Raw genomic sequence first — 20,897 nt, 5'->3', positions numbered from 1 at the left:
ACACACACACACACACACACACACACACACACACACACACACACACAACAAAGCAAAACAACAAAAATATTAGCACCTGAAAACAGGTATACTGATGTGTGTCTACCATCTCACCACTCAAGAGTTTGAGGCCGAATAGTCAGAAGTTCTTAGGCATCCTCAACTATATAGTAAATTAAAAGTCAGCTGGGGATATCTGAGACCCTATCTTGGATAGACAGACAGACTGATAGGTAGATAGATTGATTGATTTAGTGTTTTCTATCTTTGCCATTTGTATTTATCAGAGTAAAATATTTGATATAGCTTAAAGTAGGAGCTAACTTCACATTGTCACATCGAAAGTCAATATGGACAGTGATAAAAAGCACCCCCATAGTAGCCCCTTCTTTGTCTTGTACCAGTGTTTACATGACATGGATCTATTCAGGGACTCTTGATTCAATGCCCTTTGCCCTTTTTTAGTCTTACTATTTAGCAACCTTAAGTACATTCTGATAGTTGAGAGCATAAACTCTGTACTTTTATTCTTCTTTAAGATGGCTTTGGTTATTTTGGCCATTTTTATGTCCATAAAACTTCTAAAAACTAGCTTATGCACAGTACACTTAGAGAAGTTTTGATTAGAAGTTTAAGAAACCATAGATTAAATCATAGAGAAGTGACATCTCTATAATACTGAGAATTCTGAGAGCTATATGTGCCATCATTTATTAAGGTTTTCTTCCATTTCTTTCAGTACAGCCACAAGGAAGGACATCATCTTCTGTGGGTTTACCTCTAAATATCTGACTTGTTTACTGCTATAGCCAATGCTAGATTTAAGCTTCATTTCCTCCTTGTCTCCTGTTTATTCTGGTTTTCATTTAATGACTACACATCATCATTAAATATCTTCCTTTCTCAATGACCACTCACCCACAGGACACAGGAAATGCAATTTTAACTTTTGCTTTCTTATATTAAGAAGTCAGAACCTATAAATGAATAATGACTATTGGGCAGATGTAGTAGAATTGCCCAGTAGACACATATTAGCCTCCATATTAGTAGCAAAAGAAAATTAAACTAGTCTGAGTGACTTAGTTTGCCTAGTTGCCTTCTTCCTGAACTGAGCCGAGCAAACACAGCTCTGTTGGTTTACTGCCTGATTGTGTTGTTTGTGTGCTAAAATAAACAAATAAGCATAACCATCATCATTTAAGCAGATAAGCTCCAAAGATTTTTAAGGTAAAAACACTTAAACTAGCCTTTATGCACAAACATGAATAAAGTCAATTTATGTAGTTAGGAGGTGTTACAACATCTGACATCATGAAAATAGACACTTTGAATGACTAACCAGCATATCTCTTAATCTCTTCCCCACAAACTAAAGTCAGATTTATAATAAAAAAAAATCATCAAAAAGTGTTTTGCTGTGGAAATCATGCAATTTCAACTTTACACACAAAGATACAGATGACCTTGATCATCTAGAATGGTCCTTGATATATCACTGCTGTCCTACCTCCAAACCACAGTTACAACCATCACTGTTAGAATAAACCATCCATCAATATCTGTATCTACATATACATATAATATCTATAATCTACCTATTTCTATCTACCTATCTTCCTTCTTTCCTTTCTTATCTTCCTATCTATCTACCTATCACCTATCTATGTACCTATTATCTATAACCTATCACATATCTAACTATTTATATATCATCTGTTATTCTATCTATGATCATTCCATCATCTATCATCTATCTGTCAGTCTGTCTTCTTTCTTTCTTTATGTACCTATCATCTATCTGTCTACTTATTATCTATAATCTATCACCTATCTAACTATTTTTATCTATTATCTCTTATTCTATCTATAGTCTTTCCATCATCTATTATCTATCTGTCTTCTTTCTTTCTTTCTTTCTTTCTTTCTTTCTTTCTTTCTTTCTTTCTTTCTTTCTTTCTTTCATCTATTTATCATCTAGCATCTATCAATCTTTCTACCTATCATCTATTATCTACCTCTCAATCAATTTATCTACCTACCTATATACATATATACTTATCTGTCTATCAATCTATTATTATCTATCTGTCTATCTATCTATCTTTGAATTCACAATCTTCTTGCCTCAGCATTCCAAATGCTGAGATTACAAATGTGTATCACATTCCTAGCTCATAAAATAAATATATTTCTACAGCACTTACAAATTTCACTAGGACTGAACAGTGTAGAATATCTCTCAAGACATACCATATTTCCTGGAAGAACTGAAAGGCCAGCAGTGCCCACTTATTACCTACCCGTAATATCTCTCTGCAGATGTATGCAATCCACTCTTCTTTTAATGTGTTGCCTTTCGTGTTCTTGATCAGGTCAGTGACAGAGCCAGCACCACAGAACTCCATCACCAACTGGCAAAGAAAGAAAACAGCATTTTTCATAATCATGTGTTATAGGATATTTGATTACATTGTGAACCTTGAGATTGTGTTGTTTTCTGAAAAACCTGTTTCTAGTTGTGGTATGGCTCAACCATAACACACACCTTTAATCCAAGAGCTTTCTTATTGAACAGGATTGCATAAAGTCAACCATAGGTTAAGAGGTAGAGCAAGCAACCAGTTGACAGGGAGTGAACATCGGAAAACACCATAAAGAGTAAGAGGAAGTCAGGAGGACTAATAGAGAGACACACAGGAAGTAGAAAGGAGGGACATTCTGTTTGAAGGCTTTGTGACCCAGACACAGAGGAATTTAGACAAGAACCTACTGCCCCACCACATGATAAAACTGAAGAAGGATGGCCGAAGGTTGTTAGTAAACCAACCTTAATTTATATAGTTAATATACAATACCTACCAGAGATGACAGGCACCCCAAGGTAATGAAGAGATCAAATAAAATCCTATAAACATATTAGATTTGAGAACTAAGGAATGAGTTCCTATGGTATGCATTCACTCTGTGTGAAGCAGATATTAAAAACAGAAGTATTCCCCAAGTCTGAAACAATTTGGCAACAGCAATATTGTAAGCTGGTCCTCAGTTCCAATGGAGATTCAGCCAATGTGCTCTTTACAGCTTGGAATCCTACTGACTTCTTTATTACCTAAGTCATGACTGCTGATAGTAATTGATTTAAAATATTGCTTTTTCACAAGCCCTTTGTATGTGCATAGTAAGGAAAGGTTTGCTTTCTCAGTACCTACCTATAATAATAGTTATCCAATAAAGAGATAACATCGGAAAGTCTTACCACAAGGCATTTAAACAGTCCTAACTTGTGCCAATATTTTGTACAACAACCATTAAAAATAATTCATGAACAGTTTCCTCAATCAATAATTTACCATTATATGGGTGATATCTTACTGGCTGATTCAGATGCAGATACCCTAGGAAAAAATGTTGAAATAAAGAGACCATGAAGCAAAAAAGGATGAAGTAAAGAAAAATTTGCCTTGCTGGGCATTATAAATTGCTCCTGAAAAATGCAAAGGGGAGATTTTATCTGCTATATAAGATAGGTTTACAGAAAATTTAACCACACAAAGTACAACTCAGGAGAGATATATTATAAATTGATGATGATTTAAAAAAATTGCTAGGAGATAGTAACTGGCTGAAGCCCAAAATTCGATTAACTCCTTAAGAGCTAAGTAGCTTATTTCAAACCCTACAAGGTGATAATGACTTAAATAGTTCAAGAAAATTATCAAGTGAAGTTGAGAAAAAATTGGCTCTGGTAGAAAAAAAATTACAGGATGACCATGTGGACTGCTGGATCTAAAGCTGGACTGTATTTTGGTTATTTTGTCTTCTACTCATTCTCCCACAGGAATTCTTATGCAGAGAGAAAATAATACCTTAGAGTGAATATTTTCAGCACACAGAGTAAAAAGAAATTAAAGACCTATGTAGAATCAATTTCTAAATTGATTCTGAAAGGAAAAGTGAGACTTTGTCAACTAGCAGGACTAGGCTCAACAGAAATTGTGGTGCCCTTTACTAATGTTGAAATTGCCTCATTATGGGCCAAAAATGAACTTGCAGTAATTTTTTTGAAGGAGAGGACGGAGAGACAACAAATATTCCTAAAACAAAAGACTTCAGTTTATAAAAAGAACTAACTGGATTCTCCCTCGTACACTAAAAGGGACACCAATTTTTGGGCCCCCTACATTTTTTACTGATGCAAATAAATCAGGAAAGGCAGGTTACAAATCAGGAAAAAAAAATGAGTAAAATGGCTCAAGGCCCTTATGATTTTGTTAAAAAATCAGAGCCACAGGCCATTCTTGTGGTATTCTTAGATTTTCCTGAATCTCTTAATATAGTTACTGACTCTCAGTATGCAGAAAGTTATTTAACAAATTGGAACCACTTATTCTGGATGATTCAGAAATAACTTTTCTATTTATTCACAAGTGATAAGAAATAAAAATTATCCATTGCATATAACACATATCTGATCCCATAAATGTCTATCAGGCCCTCTAGCACAGGTAACAATGAAATTGATCAACTATTAATAGGAAATGTGCTAGAAGCAGCAGAATTTCATAAGAAACATCATGTTAACACCAAAGGTATGGAGAAACATTTTTCTATCACTTGGCAATAAGCCAAAGAAATGTCCTACTTATTCAATGTATAACCAAACTCCATTACTTCCAGGAAGTAATGTAAAAGGTAGCCCCCAAAAAGAAATTTGGCAAATAAATATGTTTCATTTTTCAGAGTTTAGACAAAGTATGTGTGTCATACCATAGATACATATTCAGGATTTCAATGGGCAACCACTTTAAGTTCTGAAAAGTCTGATTCTGTAATTAAATATGTATTAGAAGTTATGTCTATTATGGAGGTACCTGTACAAATTAAGACTGATAATGCTTCAGCAAAAGTCTCTTATAAAATGAAACAGATTTTTGCATATTACAGCATAAAGCATGTTATAGGCATACCACAAAATCCTACAGGACAAGCAGTTAGAGAAAGGTCTGATCTCCCTTTAAAAGATAGGCTTAATAAATAGAAAGGGCTAATAAAAGCCTCTGCAGAGATGGACTACACAATGCTTTATTAGCTTTAAAATTTTTAAATGTCAACGAGAAAAGAACAACCATGGTGGAGAAACATTAGATAATAGGGGAAAAAAAAAGTGCTGAATTAAATCAACCTATATATTTTAAAGATGTATTGACCTCAGAAGGGAAAACAGAACATGTGTTACATTGGGGAAGAGGTTTTGTATTTGTTTCCACAGAAGAAGAAAACTGTAGGTACCAATGAAATTGATAAAGATTAGATTCAAGCACGAGAGATCTTTTGAATAATGAGAAGTGATAGTTTATCAGACAGCTTTGTCATTCAGTCCAAACTAACTTATAATAAAGATCAACAAATGCCTTTTATTTGATCTAACATGAAAAATAAAAACAAATAAATTTTCAAACGCTAATTTACCAGACAATTTGCTTTATTTGCATAAAATGAAAAATGGATTTTCTTAAACCATGTGTCTTAATTACATGTTAGAATGTTAGGCTGTAGATTGCCACAGGGCCAGCACCATCTTGGACACCAGCTTTTGAGTTTTTTTGTTTTGTTTTGTTTTGTTTTTTGTTTTTTGTTTTTTGTTTTTAAATAAATAGGATAATTTTGTTGTTTGGTATTAAAAACACAGCGAAGAGATTTTAAATGTTTTAAGAAAATTCAAAGGGTTAGCACAGTTCAAACTTGTTTTCTAAATCTCTAAGAATTGGAGTGATTAGGAGCTAAGATAAAATGTTTAATCAGAGTGGTGGTAGCCTGTGCCTTTAATCCCAAAAGACAACGGTGTCTTTTGCTTTACAGAAGCTTTTCAGTGTCATGAGCTCCCATTTATTGATTGTTGCTCTTAGAGCCTGTGCTGTTGGTGTTCTGTTCAGGAAGTTGTCTCCTGTGCCAGTGAGGTCAAGGCTCTTCCCAACTTTTTCTTCTAACAGGTTTACTGTGTCTGATTTTATGTTGCGGTCTTTGATCCACTTGAAATTTAAATTTATGCAGAGTGATAAATATGGGTCTCTTTTCATTTTTCTACATGTAGGCATCCAGTTAGACCAGCACCATTTGTTGAAGATGCTGTCTTTTTTTCCATTGTATGGTTTTTGCTTCTTTGTCAAAAATTAAATTTCCATAGGTATGTGGGTTTATTTCTGGGTCTTCAATTTGATTCCATTGGTCTACCAGTCTGTTTCTATGCCAGTACCATGCCGTTTTTATTACGGTTGCTCTATAGTACAGCTTGAGATCTGGGATGGAGATACCTCCAGAAGATCTTTTATTGCACAGGATTGTTTTAGCTATTCTGTTGGACCACGCATGGAGAGGACCTAGACCCCCTGTTCAAAGAAAGCCCATTGGCTGCTCAGTTTCCAAATGGCTTCCCTAGTAAAGGGAACAGGAACTCAGTGGCTGGCTCTTTGATCACTTCTCCCTGGGGGGCTGCAGCCTTGCCAGGTCACAGAGGAAGATGATGAAGCCATCCCTGATGAGACCTGATAGGCTTGGATAGAAGGGGAAGAGATCGTCCCCTATCAGGGGACTAGGGAAATGGCATAGAGGGAGAAGAGGGAGGGTGGGTAAGACTTGGAGGAGACAAGCAGTGATACAAAGTGAATAAATTGTAATAAATAAATATATAAATAAAATTAAATTTTAAAAAGAAAAAAAAGGATAATATTTTTTCTGTTGTCAACAAAACAAAACAAAACATTTTTCCCCAGGAAAGATATAACCTGCCAAAAAAAGGAACCCCTAGAGTTAGGGTTGGGACAGGATTTTGCTTTTATCTTTCCAGGAGAATAAAAGCATCCACCTACGGAATCAGGAGACCAATGGACAAATGAAACATCTGACTAAAAGGAATAGATTATCAAGAGAAAATGTCACAGGAAAAAGAGTAAACTGGCCAAGTAGTATTGCCCACATCCAGCTTGTCTCTGCTACCCTCTACAGCATAAGTCGTAAATTGTCTTCATATGGTCCCAATTCAATTAAAAATGAAAGCTGGCTTTGGGGTTGGAATGTGACTTTCTCCTTCTCTAAACCCATGCATGTTTGTTGAAGGAAAACCCCAAATCTTTGTCTCATTATCAGAAGAGCCACCTGGTATGGGTCAGAAAAAAACAAAAAATAAGGGACTAGTCTATTGGCACTAATCTCATAATCTTTTTGTTTTCATTTGACCCTCTAAAACATTTCTTAAGGTATATATATTATCTCAAAGGCTATAAGATCATTATGTATACATAAACTTTCTGTTGTGATACTAGTAGTCCTACAGAGTACTAACTCAGTATAGAAATATGCTTCATCTAACTTCTTATATGTGTTTGCAGGTTTGAGTCTGAAGCAAGTAACTAGGAATGAAGTTTGTGCACCTCAGATGTATTTAATAGATTATGGTCCTTCTACCTTCTGAGATCTGCTGAATATGGCATTTAAAAGGATTCCATTTTCTACAATAAATCATGAACATTCCTAACAGTAACCTTTGAGGTCTCCAAGAAGATGATGGGGTCTTGCAATGATGAATCCACCTAGATTGTGGTAAGGCTAACCACTGGAAAAACTGCGTGATTCTCTTCTGTTGCCAAGTTCTGTGCAAAGAGTGTACACCTTTGGGTTGACTGCTGTGTTCTACCTATCCAGCATTGCCACATGCAAACATCAGCTTCGGACTACAAGGTGGTCAAGACATTCAAAGTGCTGGGTTCATGAGACTGACGTGAACATTTTACAGATCTTTGAACTTAAAAATACTTAATCCTAAAACTGCCAAATACAACCAAGCTGGACATTGTCGAAAGGCTGGCAGAAACAGATTCATTACTGTAACTAGTTTTATTGTATTAGAGTATAAAATCTGTCCTTTTTATTTAGACAAAAAGGGGGAAACTTTGCTGGTTTTTTGATTACTCTGTGAATCCTGAGACTGTGTTGTTTGCTGAAAACACCTGTCTCTGACTGTGGTGTGGTGCAGCTCTAGTATACACCTTTTTAACCCATGAGCTTTGTGCTTGAACAGGATTAAATAGAGTCAAACATAGGGCAAAAGGTGGAGCAGGAAACCAGTTGAAAGGAAATGAACATAGGGGAAAAATAGAGAGAAAGAGGAAGTCAGGAGGACAGATAGATGCATAAGAAGTAGAAGAGGAAAATGTTCAGTTTGAGGAGTTTTTGAGATGGTGTGAAGAAGGAAAGCTTCCTTTTGGGATGTCAGCTGAGGAGAAAGGTCAGCTTTTCCTAGGTCTCTGGGCTTTCAGGCTTTCACCACTGCATCTGGCTCCAGATTCTTTGTTAGTAAAATTGAATGAGATTGAGATTTTGTTAAAAACAACAGTTATGCATGGCTGTGCTCCCTCACTAACTTGGGTTTAGAAGGCATACTGCTCTCCAGTCTGTTGTTTTTGAATGCCATTCCCTGCAAAGAAAACATGGTCATAAAACAATATTTAAATCATCTTTTCTAGTAAGTCCTTGTAAGGATCATAGAGAGGAAAGAATACTTTTAAAAACATTTATTATATTTTAATGTGTGTGCGTGTGTGTGTGCATATACGTAATTGTGAGAGTCAATTCTCTCTACCATGGGGGTCCTAAATATCAAAGTCAGGTCATCAAACATGGTGGCACATGCACTATGCCATCTCAATGACCCAAGATTATTATTTTTTTTTAAGTCTTTTGACTAGTATTTTACATTCAGGAGTCAAGAACACTTGCCACATTCTAAGGCTTGTTTCTTTATTTTTGTATAATAGGGGCAGGTCAGCAGCGCAGATGAAGTTGAGACTATCTTTGTGATTTGAATCTGCAGCTCTGTTTGTGTCCCCTACAAATCAGGGACCTTTCTCTGTCTGAAGAAGTGTGGTCCTCTCGGCAGTCCCGAGCTAGGACACTAGCGCAAGCTGTTTATGTTATTGGTTTGGATGTGACACTGTAAGCCGTCAGAGTGCGGACTATCTGGTTTTAATTAACTCCAGTAAGTGTTCCCAGGAGGTTGGGCACATCAAATAAATTCAATAAACAATAAACTCTAATTTAGCACCTTTCATCCAAAAAGCTCCGAGCAGTCTATAAATATAAACTCGTTACAGCATTCAGCAAGTTTTCGGGCAGAGGGCAAAAAGCGCTGCCACAGAGTAGAGGCTAGAACAGGGCTTTCCCATCTATTCCCAGCCTTAGAAAAACCAATTCTGTTTCCCTTCTACTTAGTCTTCAACAACAGCCTCCTTAGATAGGTAAGACGTGGCTTTTTACAATTAGTCAAAAACAATTTAGGATAATTCGCAATCAATCTCCAACTTGATAGAGAGACACAACAGAGGCCACATGTGTATATATCAGCACCCTGTGACCAGGTCCTTAGAAGACAGCCCCAGGGGCTCAGGAGGTGACTCAGAGGAGAAAGTGCTGGTTATGTAAGCATGAGGACCCAGGATTCAAGACCCAAGTAAATGTTGATGGGCTTCACTAACCACCGGTAAATCCAGCCTCAGAGGATGGAAAGTGGATTCTCAGAGCCAGCTGCCTAATGAGACTGGCTATATCACTGAGGTCTGCTTTTGACGGTTAGATCCTGAGCCACTGCCTAATGAGACTGGCCATATCAGTGAGCTCTGCATTTGACTGATAGATCCTGCCTTATTGAATAAGATCTATCCTAGATGATTCCCAGGTAAGCTGCAGAGCTGCACTCTTCCATATGCATTGGAGCACACATTCTCACACATGCAAAACACACCACACAGACATGCACACACACACACACACACACACACACACACACACACACACGTGCGCGCACACACACACACGCCAGCCAAACAAACAAACAAACAAAAAAAAAAAAAGGAAAAAAGAAAATACCCAACTGTGTGCAAAATCTGTAGGTAGAAATTAAAATTGTTCTTTTTTTCTCTGCATGCCTAATAGGGGCTCAAATATCACAAAATGGTGCTGAGGGTGCAACTCAGTCGGTAGTGTGGCTGCCTAGCATGTACAAGGCCCCGTGTTTGATCATCAGCATCACCTGTAATCCCCACATCTGGGAGAGGGACACAGGAAGGTCAGGTGTTCAGGTAAGAGAGTTTGAGGAAATCTTGGGCTACATGAGACATTGACTTGAGATAAAACAATAAACTAAACATGAAATGGACTTCATGCCTGAGTTTACGGTGCCTGCTCTGAACTGACTTACAGTTAGAGCAAAGCTGGCTTTCAGAGGACACTCTTGTTATCTTATCCAGAGGGCCAGTGGATGTGTCAAGGCTTAGAGGAAAGTCCAGTAGGACAGACTACATTCCAACCAGGAGAAGCTGAAATTCTTTCCTAGGGAATAGCCAGGCAGCTCACAAAGACCAGGGGATCACACCAAGGATTCAGGGGTCAACTTGAAACTCTTACCATGGTCAGAGATAGGATAATTGGTGTAATGTATAATGACACCATAGCAATGGTGTTTCCTGGAAATACTGAAGCAACAATAAAGTCACCCACAAACAATAAAACTGCCACAGTTAGAAGAAAAGAAGAAACTAAATGATAGTATGAAGTCAGGAGAAAAGAAAAGGAAGGAGCCTGTCCGATCATTGCTGTCCATGTCCATGTACACAGCTGGAGTACACGCCAAAGCACATGAATGGTGGCTGCAGGAGGACACCACATGTGTCCTCTACAGCTCTTGCCTTAGTCTTAGCCTTGAGGCAGGCTGTCTTGCTGAACCTGGAGCTCCCAGGTTTTGCTAGGCTGCTGGACAGCCAGCCCCAGTGATCCCCTTTGCCTCACCAGCATGGGGTTATAGGTGTGCATTGCCATGTCTGACTCTGCCCCTCCCCCATTATTTATTTTCTTGTATTAATTGTTTCCTCACAGGGCTGTCCAAACTTATTACAAAATAGTTAAATTTAAAAATCGACTGTATAATATTTATTTACGCTGCGCTGTAATTATACTCACCTCATCCACTCCCTCTCTCCCTCTCTTTCCCTCTCTACCTCTCTACAAGCCTTTTGTCTTCTCAACCATTCCCCCTCCTCCCATATGTTTCTCTCTCCTTCCTCTCCCCTCTCTCCCCTTCCCTCTTTCTTTTTCTTTCAGATTCCCTGTGGGCAGTCATGGCTACTATGTGTTTGTGACTGCAAGGGCAAGCTCATGTTCAGAAGACAGCACCCAACTGTTCCCCTACCCTTCAAGTTCTCAAAGTCTTGGTTTCTATGTGAGCGCTGGAGAGCTGAACTCCGGTCCTTATGCCTGCCTGCCCAGCAAGTACTCTTACCCGCTGAGCCGGCTCCAGCCTTATCCAGCTTTCTTATATAATATTAACACTGGATACTTAAACAATAAAATGTGGGAAATGTTTATTCATAAAGGTATTCTACCTGATAATTAATGAGAGAGATAGAATTAGACTGTCACTATTTTGTACCTCTTAAAAAACTAACAGACCTGGGTATCAATTATCCATGACTGTTCACATGAAAATGTAAGAAAGAAATATGATTTGTCTCATGAGAATGTAGCACTTTGAGGCAGTATTTCTGAAACAACAACAACAACCCCCCCCAAATGTAATTCTGCTCCAATCTTGAGTGCCACCCACCCACCTCCTTACAGGAAACCGAAGGATGGAGGAACATCCCCAAGATGCTACCAGCAGATCTATACAAACAGTTTCTTCACAGCTAACCTTCTTGGGGTCAAGAAATAGATGATGGAGGAAACCTATAAAATAAAAGTCCTTAAAATACACATCAACAGATTACAGTGGACTGACTTTATTTGAACACTGATTTTAAAAAGTAGCTGTTAAAATTTGTTTGTTTGTTTTGTCAGGCATGGTGACACATGCCTTTAATCCTGGCACTTGGGAGGCAGAGGCTGGTAAATCTCTGTGAGTTCAAGGACAGCCTTGTCTATTCAGTGAGTTTCAGGAAATCCAGGGCTTCACAGAGAGACCTTGTCAAATAACCAACAACCAAAACTAAAGGAACAGAAGAAACCTGAACCAGAAAAAGAAGCTGTTAATTTTTTTTAAACAACTGAGACTTTTAAAAATAAGTGTAAGTATTTAAAGATACTAAGGAAATAGAATTGAGATTGTTTTAATTGTGATGATTTTGTGGTTATTTCAAAAAATCTCATATTTGAGACATAAATTGCTGAAATATTTCTGTGCAGTTAAAGATATTAGTAAGATGGAGAAAAGAATTAACAAGATATGAAAAAGATATTTTAAATTTTATCTTATTATTGTGTTTTGCCAGCAAATAGATCTGTGCAGTGCCCAGGGAGGATAGACAGGGGCAGCTGATTCCCTGGAACTGCAGTCACAGATGGTTGCCAGCCACCACGTGGGAGCGAGGAATTGAACCTGCATTCTCTGGAAGAACAGCTGATGCTCTTAGCTTCTGAGCCAACCCCCCCGGTCCCATATTGAACAAATTTATAAGTTATATCTGATAAGGGTATAGTAGCCAGACTTTAGCAAGAGCTCTTATAATGCAACAAGCGAAAGATCCAGCTTAAACATGAGTGTAAGAGTTGGGTGTTGCGGTGCACACTTGCTAGGCCGAGGCAAGAAGATTGAAATGAGCTCCAGCCCAGCCTGAGGACACTTGTCTCAAAAACAGGAATGACAACAATTCAAAAATAAGTAAATAAAGGGAGTCCAGGACAGCCAAGGCTACACAGAGAAACCCTGGCTTATTAACGAACAAACAATGACATGAAGGGAGAACGAGAAAAGAACTTAATGGACATTTCTCTAAGCTTTAGAGTTTAAAGAACATATGAAACAGCCAATAACGCCATGAAAAGACGCTGATAACATAGTTAGCCATGAGAAAAACATAAATCAAAACCACAATGCGGTGTCACAACACCCACAACGATGAGTATAACTTTAAAAATGTAGATCAGCTGGAGCCCTCATACACTGCCAGTGACTACACAACATGGTGCAGCAACTAGAAAATACATTGTGAATTCCTCAGGACATTAAAGATAAAATCAACATAGACCTCAGCTGTTTCACTTGCAGACTTATACACAGAGAACTGAAAATTGATATTTAGCAAAACTCACATAAGAATATTAAGAGCAACACTACTTACAGAAGACAGAAAGACTCTACCTAGCAGTGTATCAAAGCAGATACTAAGACTCATAACCAAACCTTTGGCAGAGTACAGGGAATCATATGAAAGAAAGGGGAGTTAGCATGACATGGAGAGGATAGGAGCTCCACAAGGACTAAATATATCTGGGCACAGGAGTCTTATATGAGACTGCTTGTCCAACCAAGGACCATGTATGGATATAACCTAGAACCTCTGCTTGGATGTAGCCCGTGGTAGCTCAGTAACCAAGTGGGTTATCCTAGTAAGGGTAACAGGGACTATTTCTGACAGGAACTCAATGGCTGGCTCTTTGACCTCCCCACCCCCCAAGGGAAGAGCAGCCCTGCTAGGCCACAGAGGAGGACTTTGCAGCCAGTCCTGAAGATACCTGATAACACAGGGTCAGATGAAAGGAGAGGAGGTCCTCCCCTCTCAGTGGACTTGAAAAGGGGCAGGGAGGAGATGAGGGAGGGAATGAGGGAGCAGGATACAGCTGTGATACAGAGATAGTAAAATTTAACTAATAATAAAAAAAGGTTGGAAACAAAAAGTCCATCTACAGATGAACAAGTAGATAAAAAAACACTATGGTATGCTCATACAACAGAATATTATTCAGCCATGGAAATAAATGACTGATACAACATGGCTGGATTGTGAAGACATTACGCTAAATGAAAAAAGACAGACAAGAGTGGCCACGTAACATATGATTCCATTCCCACAAAACAGACAAAGTCGATGACTATAGCAATGGAAAGTGGATCCAGGAGGTCCTGGGAAATGGGCCACCTGGAGCAGAAGTGACTACCTAATGGATATAAAATTTTCAGGGGGAAGAAGACGAACAATTTTGGAGCTAGGGAGTAGGGGGTGCTTTGTAGAACACAATGAATACTGTTGCCTCTGGGTTACTAATTCAGAAGTAGCTCAAACTGAAGGAATTTAATACTACATGTATTTTACAGAATTTAATTTTTTTTTTTGTATTTGATTTGTTTCAACGGCTGGGGGGGGGGGGTGGTAAGCAAAGGCCTGGGTGGGAGGCAGTGATTAGACCCAGGTGGGGGGCTGGCCAGGCTAGTTCGGGTTCCTGAGCACTCTCTGTGCATTTGGAAACGTCGTTAAGTAGAAAATGATGCTTCAGAGGCCGCAGGATGGACCAAAACCACACACAGGGACACATGATAAAAGCATCTTCCCACGTGTGCCGAGCGCGTCTGTGCCCCTTCTCCCGATTGCGTTTTGGAAAAGACCTCTCAGGGATGCACCAACAGTTCCCACGTCATCTGGAGGGAAATGTCCTACTCTTGGGCCCTATTAGGCCACATAATTGCAGTTCCCAAAGAGAGCAGTGGAAGCCAGCAACTCTAGCCTTTCAAAATTAGATTGGACAAAATACTTTGAAATATTCAGTAGGAAACAATCTAGCTCTAGCCAGGATCTAATGTCAGTGATTTCTATAATCTGCTTCTCCATTCAGCTCCAGCGGAAGGCTGCTCGAGTCTTTTCATCTCACTAAGGAACAAAATGATTGTTAAATTATGTAATGGGACTTGAAAGAAAGGAAGGAAGAAAGAAGCTGAAAGAAACCAGAACTTGCCAGCCATGGGTTGCTGCAGCCACACAGCAACACTGATTATTAACTGCTGCCACACAGCAGGGACCTTCCCTCCCCATAAGTAGCCCCCCCATCTCCTTAATAAACAGACACAGGGCTCAGCATGTGGAGCCCTGCTGAGTGAGGTAAGTCAGGGACTTCACATCTCACAAAAGAAGACTCACAGCGGATCATTAACATCTCCCAGGAAGAAAAGTTTTCTAGGAGTTTATACTGGGGCAATGAGACACTAATTTAGAACTTAAAAGTTGGTGGTTTACAAACAAAACAAAGAAGTAAACAAAGATCTTTTCCATGGTTCTTCTCTCTGTTCTGCTGTTCAGAAATGGAGCGTTTTTATGGTCTTTGGCCTTAACTCATAGTGAATATTCATTAAGCACTCAGAGCAGGCAAAAACAAAAACAAAAACCCTCTATCTTAGCAGCTTTGCAACCATAGTCATTGCATTAGTTACTTCTCCTGTTACTGTGATAAAATATTCTGACAGAAGCAACTTGAAGTAGAAAGGGTTTATTTTGCTCACAGTTCAAAGGCGTAGCCTATCATGGTGAGAAAGGGAGTGTGGGAAGGTTGAAGCAGCAGCTTCCATTGTATCACAGCCAGGAAGCAGAGGAAGATAAATGCTGTGCTCAGCTGGACTTCTCCTTTTTGTTCAGTCTGTGATCCCAGCGCACGGAGTGGTGTTCCTCAGAGTGGGCAAGTCTTCTGTATCAATGAACTTGACCGAGAGCATCCTTCACAAACACGGCCAGAGGGTAACCTAGATAATCCATCCCAGACTTGGCCAGAGGATTTTCTCTTTTCTGACTCTAGATCCTGTCAAGCTGACAATAAGCGATAACCACCACAGACACATTCCCTAGCCACCAGGGAGTAGGAGCAGATGGCTCTGGGTTTGAAAGGTTTGTCATGCAAGCATGAGGACCCGGAGTGTAGGTAAAGCTGGCTGTGGTACAGGCACCTGTAAGAGCAATGTTGGGTGGGCAGAGACAGGAAGATCTCTGGAGCTTGACAGACAGACATTCTAACCTAACTGCCACCTAACTGATTAGGATAAAAGATGTCCCAGCTTAAACATACACACACACACACACACACACAAGGGTGGATAGCTCCTGAGGAAGATACCAAAGGTCAACTTCCCCGAATCCATGTGCTAACACACATGTGCAGGTGCACTGCACAAAAATTAACATGAATACATACAAAGCATAGACTTACAGCCCTGGTGTGAACTTCACTAACAAATGGACAGCTGAGAGTAACCAAACCCTCAAATATATATATATATATATATATATATATATATATATATATATATATATATATATGCTTATATATATATGTATAAGCTATATATATATAGCTTACTCTCTGCCTTTCAGGATGGTATCACTCTGTCCCAGGGGTCTACTTCACTTGCACGGTGATGACAGAAGGTGGAAGAACTCTGAAAGGCAATGCGTGCAGAGGCTTCTAGAGCCTCTGACGAAACAGTACCACGTCATTTTGCTCAAGTTTGTACCACAAAGCAGGGAGCAGTCTACCCTCCCAGACGATGGATCATTCTATCTGGGAGGTGGCAGTGATGGAAGGGTGGGAAGAGGTTCCCGAAAGAAATCTGAGATTTAAAGCTCGTCAGCAGCATCTGAACAACTGGGTCGGAAACTGAAAGAATCTTCACACTGCTGGGGAAGAAAGAAAGGAGGCTGAACTGGATGTGGGGAGAGCAATGTGCCAAGGCAGATGGGGACTGGCCTGGGGCCTGGAGGATGCATTCTAAAAGGAGCATGGTATAATGTGAATACATTACAAAAAAAATTGGATAATTACGTCTGTCTAAGTACAAAGTTGTTTTCTAAGAACTGAGTCCTGACGCATTTCACAATTCACATGGTCGATTGCTACAGATTTTGGTCAGTTGCCTTATATTACTAAGAAACACAATATTTTCTCTTAGCTGTGTTGAGGCGGGGTATTACTCAGTGATAGAGTGTGTGGGAAGCTCTGATTCCAACCTCTCTCTCTCTCTCTCTCTGTTACATATACACACGTGTACACATACATGTGTACACACACACACACACCTGCACTCAGCTCCCCCAAGACTGTGCTTCAGTCTCTGCCTATCCCAGGAGTGACAAAAGCATGAAGTCAGCCCTGACTTAGTCTTCACAAGGCACGGAGCCCAGGTCTCGGAAGGGAATCATGAAACACAGGCACCTTCTCTTTACAACCCCAGTGACTTCTGAGGGCTAATACTGAGATGATATCCCTGGTCCCTGAAGAAGTCCCTCACTTGGCTGTTAATTGGCCCGAGGTTCCTTTAACAAGGAAAATGCCTTAAGATGGTATTTTAATGTTACAGATACTGAGCCAGGATACCTGGGCAGGAAGCCACTCCTCTCACATGTAATTAGTCAGCCACCCACAAGAATAAATGACAACGAATGGATCCTTTCTCTTTAAGGGTAAAGGGTCCGAATGAAGGGGGTGGGAATACAGTCAGACAGATGGCATTCTTCCTGAGATGAACCAAGCAGCTGAAGAGACTAAGAAAAGGTTTGGAAGCAACTTCCAAGAACTCCCAGCCCTGCAAAGACTCAGCCTAGTGACCTTGGAGGTTTAGAAACCTCAGTGAGGCGCAAGGGTATTTTTATCTCACGTGGCTGGGAATAGCCCCAGATGCCATCTGCATGATTTATGAAGGTGTGAACCGGACTCAGATTCAGCAGCTTTGTAAGAAAAGAGCTGCTTCATTCAGCAGGGGTACTTTGAGTCTCACAATAGGAAATGCCTTTACAGAAACACCAAACCGACCTTCACAGCCTTGCACGGTCCCCTCCAAGCCAACACGCATCGAGGTTAAAACAAAAAGGAATTTAGCTTTTATTTTTAGGCTTGATAAGTCTCAAACAAAATTGTAAGTTACGGGAAGATAAAAGGATTGCCAAGCATCCCGAACTCTGTCGATAAGGCTGGTCGAGGACAACCTTTTTTAGTTTGTGAGTAAGAGAGGCATTCTGAACAATCCGAGCCAACTGGTATTTTTAGCAACCGAAGCTTGCCTACAGGCCAAGCCCATGGGCCGTCCATCATCCACGTCCACGCAGAGCCAGTGTGACAGCACTGCGCTTTACAGGGAACCATGGAAGAGCGCCCGTGTAACTTTTTCTTAGTAGGAGTGAATCATCACAGACATATGAACTCCTCACAGTCCAACAAAGGGATTAACCTCAAAGACAGAAGAATAGCTCAGCAGTAAGGTGCTTTCCCCACAAACATGAGGAACCAGGTCCCTGGAGCCCACATATGAATACAGACAGGGGTCTTGGGAAGATGGTGACAGCTTAGCCCCGGGACTTGCCGGCCAGCCCGCCAAATCAGCAAGCTCTAGTCCAATGAGGGGGTCTTGTCAAAAAGTAAGTTGGACAGTTCCTGAGGAATAATACTTGAAATTGTCCTCTGGCCTCCTCATATATCCCACCACCACACACATACACACACACATTCACACACACACACTCACATTCACACACACAAAGCTGCACAAAACATACACACGTGCACAAAAATAACGAAGGATGTGTCACTGTCCATCTTCAATGTTAAACTCAAACTTAAAAATTAAGAGCTTAGGAGTAAGGTTTTAGACGGGTTAGAAATGTAATTGAGTTGCTGGGCAAGCAGGAGGACATGAGTTCAAATCCCTAAAACCCATGTAAAGCCTAGGCTGCATGTGAGCATAACCGAAGCACCGTGGCACAATCATAGAGGTGGATTTCGGGAGACCACAAGTCAGGCACCCTATCCAAAAGGATCCCTGGGTTTGGAGAGAGGCTTTGTCTCTAAAATAGTAAGGAGGAAAGCAGGTTGAAGTCGATCCTGGATGGCGCCTCTGGCTTCTGCACAGTTGGGCATGTGCGTATGGACCCACACTGCTGCACATTCAGGGCTCCCCGCCCCCATACAGAGAAAAACCAAAAAACTCTAGACGGCAAGTATTCAGGGTGAAATTCCTTGACAGCTGAAGGTCTTAAGAAACATGGTGTGAACAGTAGCATCAGGTCAAAGTTAATCCAAAAAGGAAACCAGGAGCTTCACAAATCAGCTTTGCACATGGACCAAGGGCATTCTTTTGTTAAGGTGAAAAGCAGTTTAAACCATCTGAATGATTCCTTAGGATGAAAAAAAGAAATTGGGTTTCCATCTTGTCAGTGAACTTCCCGGTTCATAAACACTGCTCTCAGGGCTTGGGCACGAGATAGTAAGTTGGGTGCGACTGTGATTTCATTTACACCTGAGCCACTCCTTCTGGTCTGTCTCTACCAACCACACCAGGCAGCAGATCTTGCTCAAAGCCATTCCTCTAACCATTTTAGACCCCCATATTTACAAACTCCCACCTATTGAGATTTCTCCTCCCAAGTAATGAGATTCATTTGCTTCCAAACACTGGACAAGTAGCGTAATGCATGCCTACGAAGGAAGTTCTCTGCTCATAAAAGCAACAGCCAGTGATTAAAACGGGTTTCTTCTGAAAGGGAAAGCCTCATTTTTGGTACCCTAGAACTAAGAGGGATTTTAGTGACCAAATGCAAAGGCTCAGCGACAAGTGGCTGAACATTTGTGAACATGGTCCTCACACCTTACATTGAAATCTGATTGTTTGTTCATTGTTTAAGAATTCCATACATGTCTAAAATGCATTATGGTTACACCCACCCCCAGACCCTCTCCCCTGCCAATTCCCCTTCTTGACATGCTCCCTAACCAGTGGCATGCCCTTTTTTCTTAGCCCACCAAGTTCAGTCAGTGTGGTTCATAGCCACATGAGTGTAAGACCATGGATAGGAGCCTGAGTAAGGCAGTTAAATGACATCATTCTTTCAATAATTTCAGCATCCGATTCTATGACGATCTCATACAGGGGCTGGGTAAGTGATACATGGCATGGTGTTAAATATATATAAAGAGAACAGAAGCCAGGACCTGTGGTGCAGGCTGAAGCAACATCTATGACTTCTGAGCAGCTGGCACATCTGGGCAGCTGGCACACTGCTTCCACATGCTGCTGCTATGTGGAATTTCAAGCCCAATATTTCTAGATAATTTGATTATTTTCAGAACTTTTCAAGGAATCCAGACCTTCACATGAATCTGTTCAATCTTTCTAATATTGACTTAATTAAAACATTACTACTTTATGGAGACCAAACTAAGTATATTTAGCCTCCAGGCTGTCAGTTTGCAAACACGCAGACCTGGTCCAATTAACATTTTGTTAAACAGAAGCTAAGTGTTAAGAGAGCCTGCATCTTCTGCAGCTAGAATCTAGACCTGTGGATAATCAGGCCAGGTTGTATCCTACCATTAGAAAGATGCTCAACTCATCAGGCATGGTGGTGGTGCACGCATGTAATCCCAGCAGTCTGGGAGGCAGAGGCATGTGGAGCTCTGTGAGTTTGAGGCCAGTCTTGTCTACAAAGTGAGTCCAGGACAGCCACAGCTACACAGAGAAAGCCTGTCTCAAAAAAAACAAATTTTCAAGTGTGTGCAATATAACTCGTGTGCATTTGCTAGGTATGCAGAAGCTGTTCTGCTCTATCACTTTCCACCTTATTTCCTGAAGTAGGGTTTCTCACTGAGTCCAAATCTGTCAAACCACAACCCTCAGTGGTCCGCCCATCTCCTACAGCCCTCAAGCACTCAGGCTCGCCTGGTGTTTCACTTTGGTACTAGGATCCGAGCTCAGTCCCCTCACGCTGGGCAGAAAGCAGCCTTGCCCACTGAGCCATCTCCCAAGCTCCACAGCATGACATCTGAACCCTTGCCCCCGGAATCCACATTACTGCAATCTCATGAGAGGCTAATTTTGCTGTTTCAGATCACTTGTCTGTCATCACACTAGACCGCTCTACACTTCAGGAGTTAATTCCAAACTTATTTCCTCTCACGAGATAGCTAGATCTGTGGCTGTTGTGAGGGTATCAACAGGACAACGAAATTTGTGAATATACGCCGTTATTGTAGAGAAATTAGCCCATTTCATGGACAGTGCCTTCTCCCCTCTCTGCTATCTGAGTGGCTTTGACAGCAAACCC

The 20,897-nt window shown here is 40.5% G+C and overlaps 1 protein-coding gene across 1 annotated transcript in view; it reads right to left on the bottom strand.

Moving 5' to 3' along the window:
- Nucleotides 1-1,297: 1,297 nt before the first annotated feature.
- LOC129685721 (traf2 and NCK-interacting protein kinase-like) overlaps nucleotides 1,298-20,897 on the bottom strand; it is a gene marked incomplete at its 5' end in the record, with an annotated part of 42,362 nt that continues 22,762 nt past the window's right edge. The window contains one exon of the mRNA XM_055619232.1: nucleotides 1,298-2,414. Coding sequence (XP_055475207.1) covers nucleotides 2,163-2,414 — 252 coding nt within the window. The remainder of the gene's footprint in view (nucleotides 2,415-20,897) is intronic.

The sequence above is a fragment of the Psammomys obesus genome, unplaced genomic scaffold, assembly GCF_907164565.1.
Source record: "Psammomys obesus unplaced genomic scaffold, mPsaObe1.curated_primary_1811, whole genome shotgun sequence".
NCBI lineage: Eukaryota > Metazoa > Chordata > Mammalia > Rodentia > Muridae > Psammomys > Psammomys obesus.
Note: the sequence above shows the minus strand (reverse complement) of the source record. Positions and strands in the feature narration are given on the sequence as shown.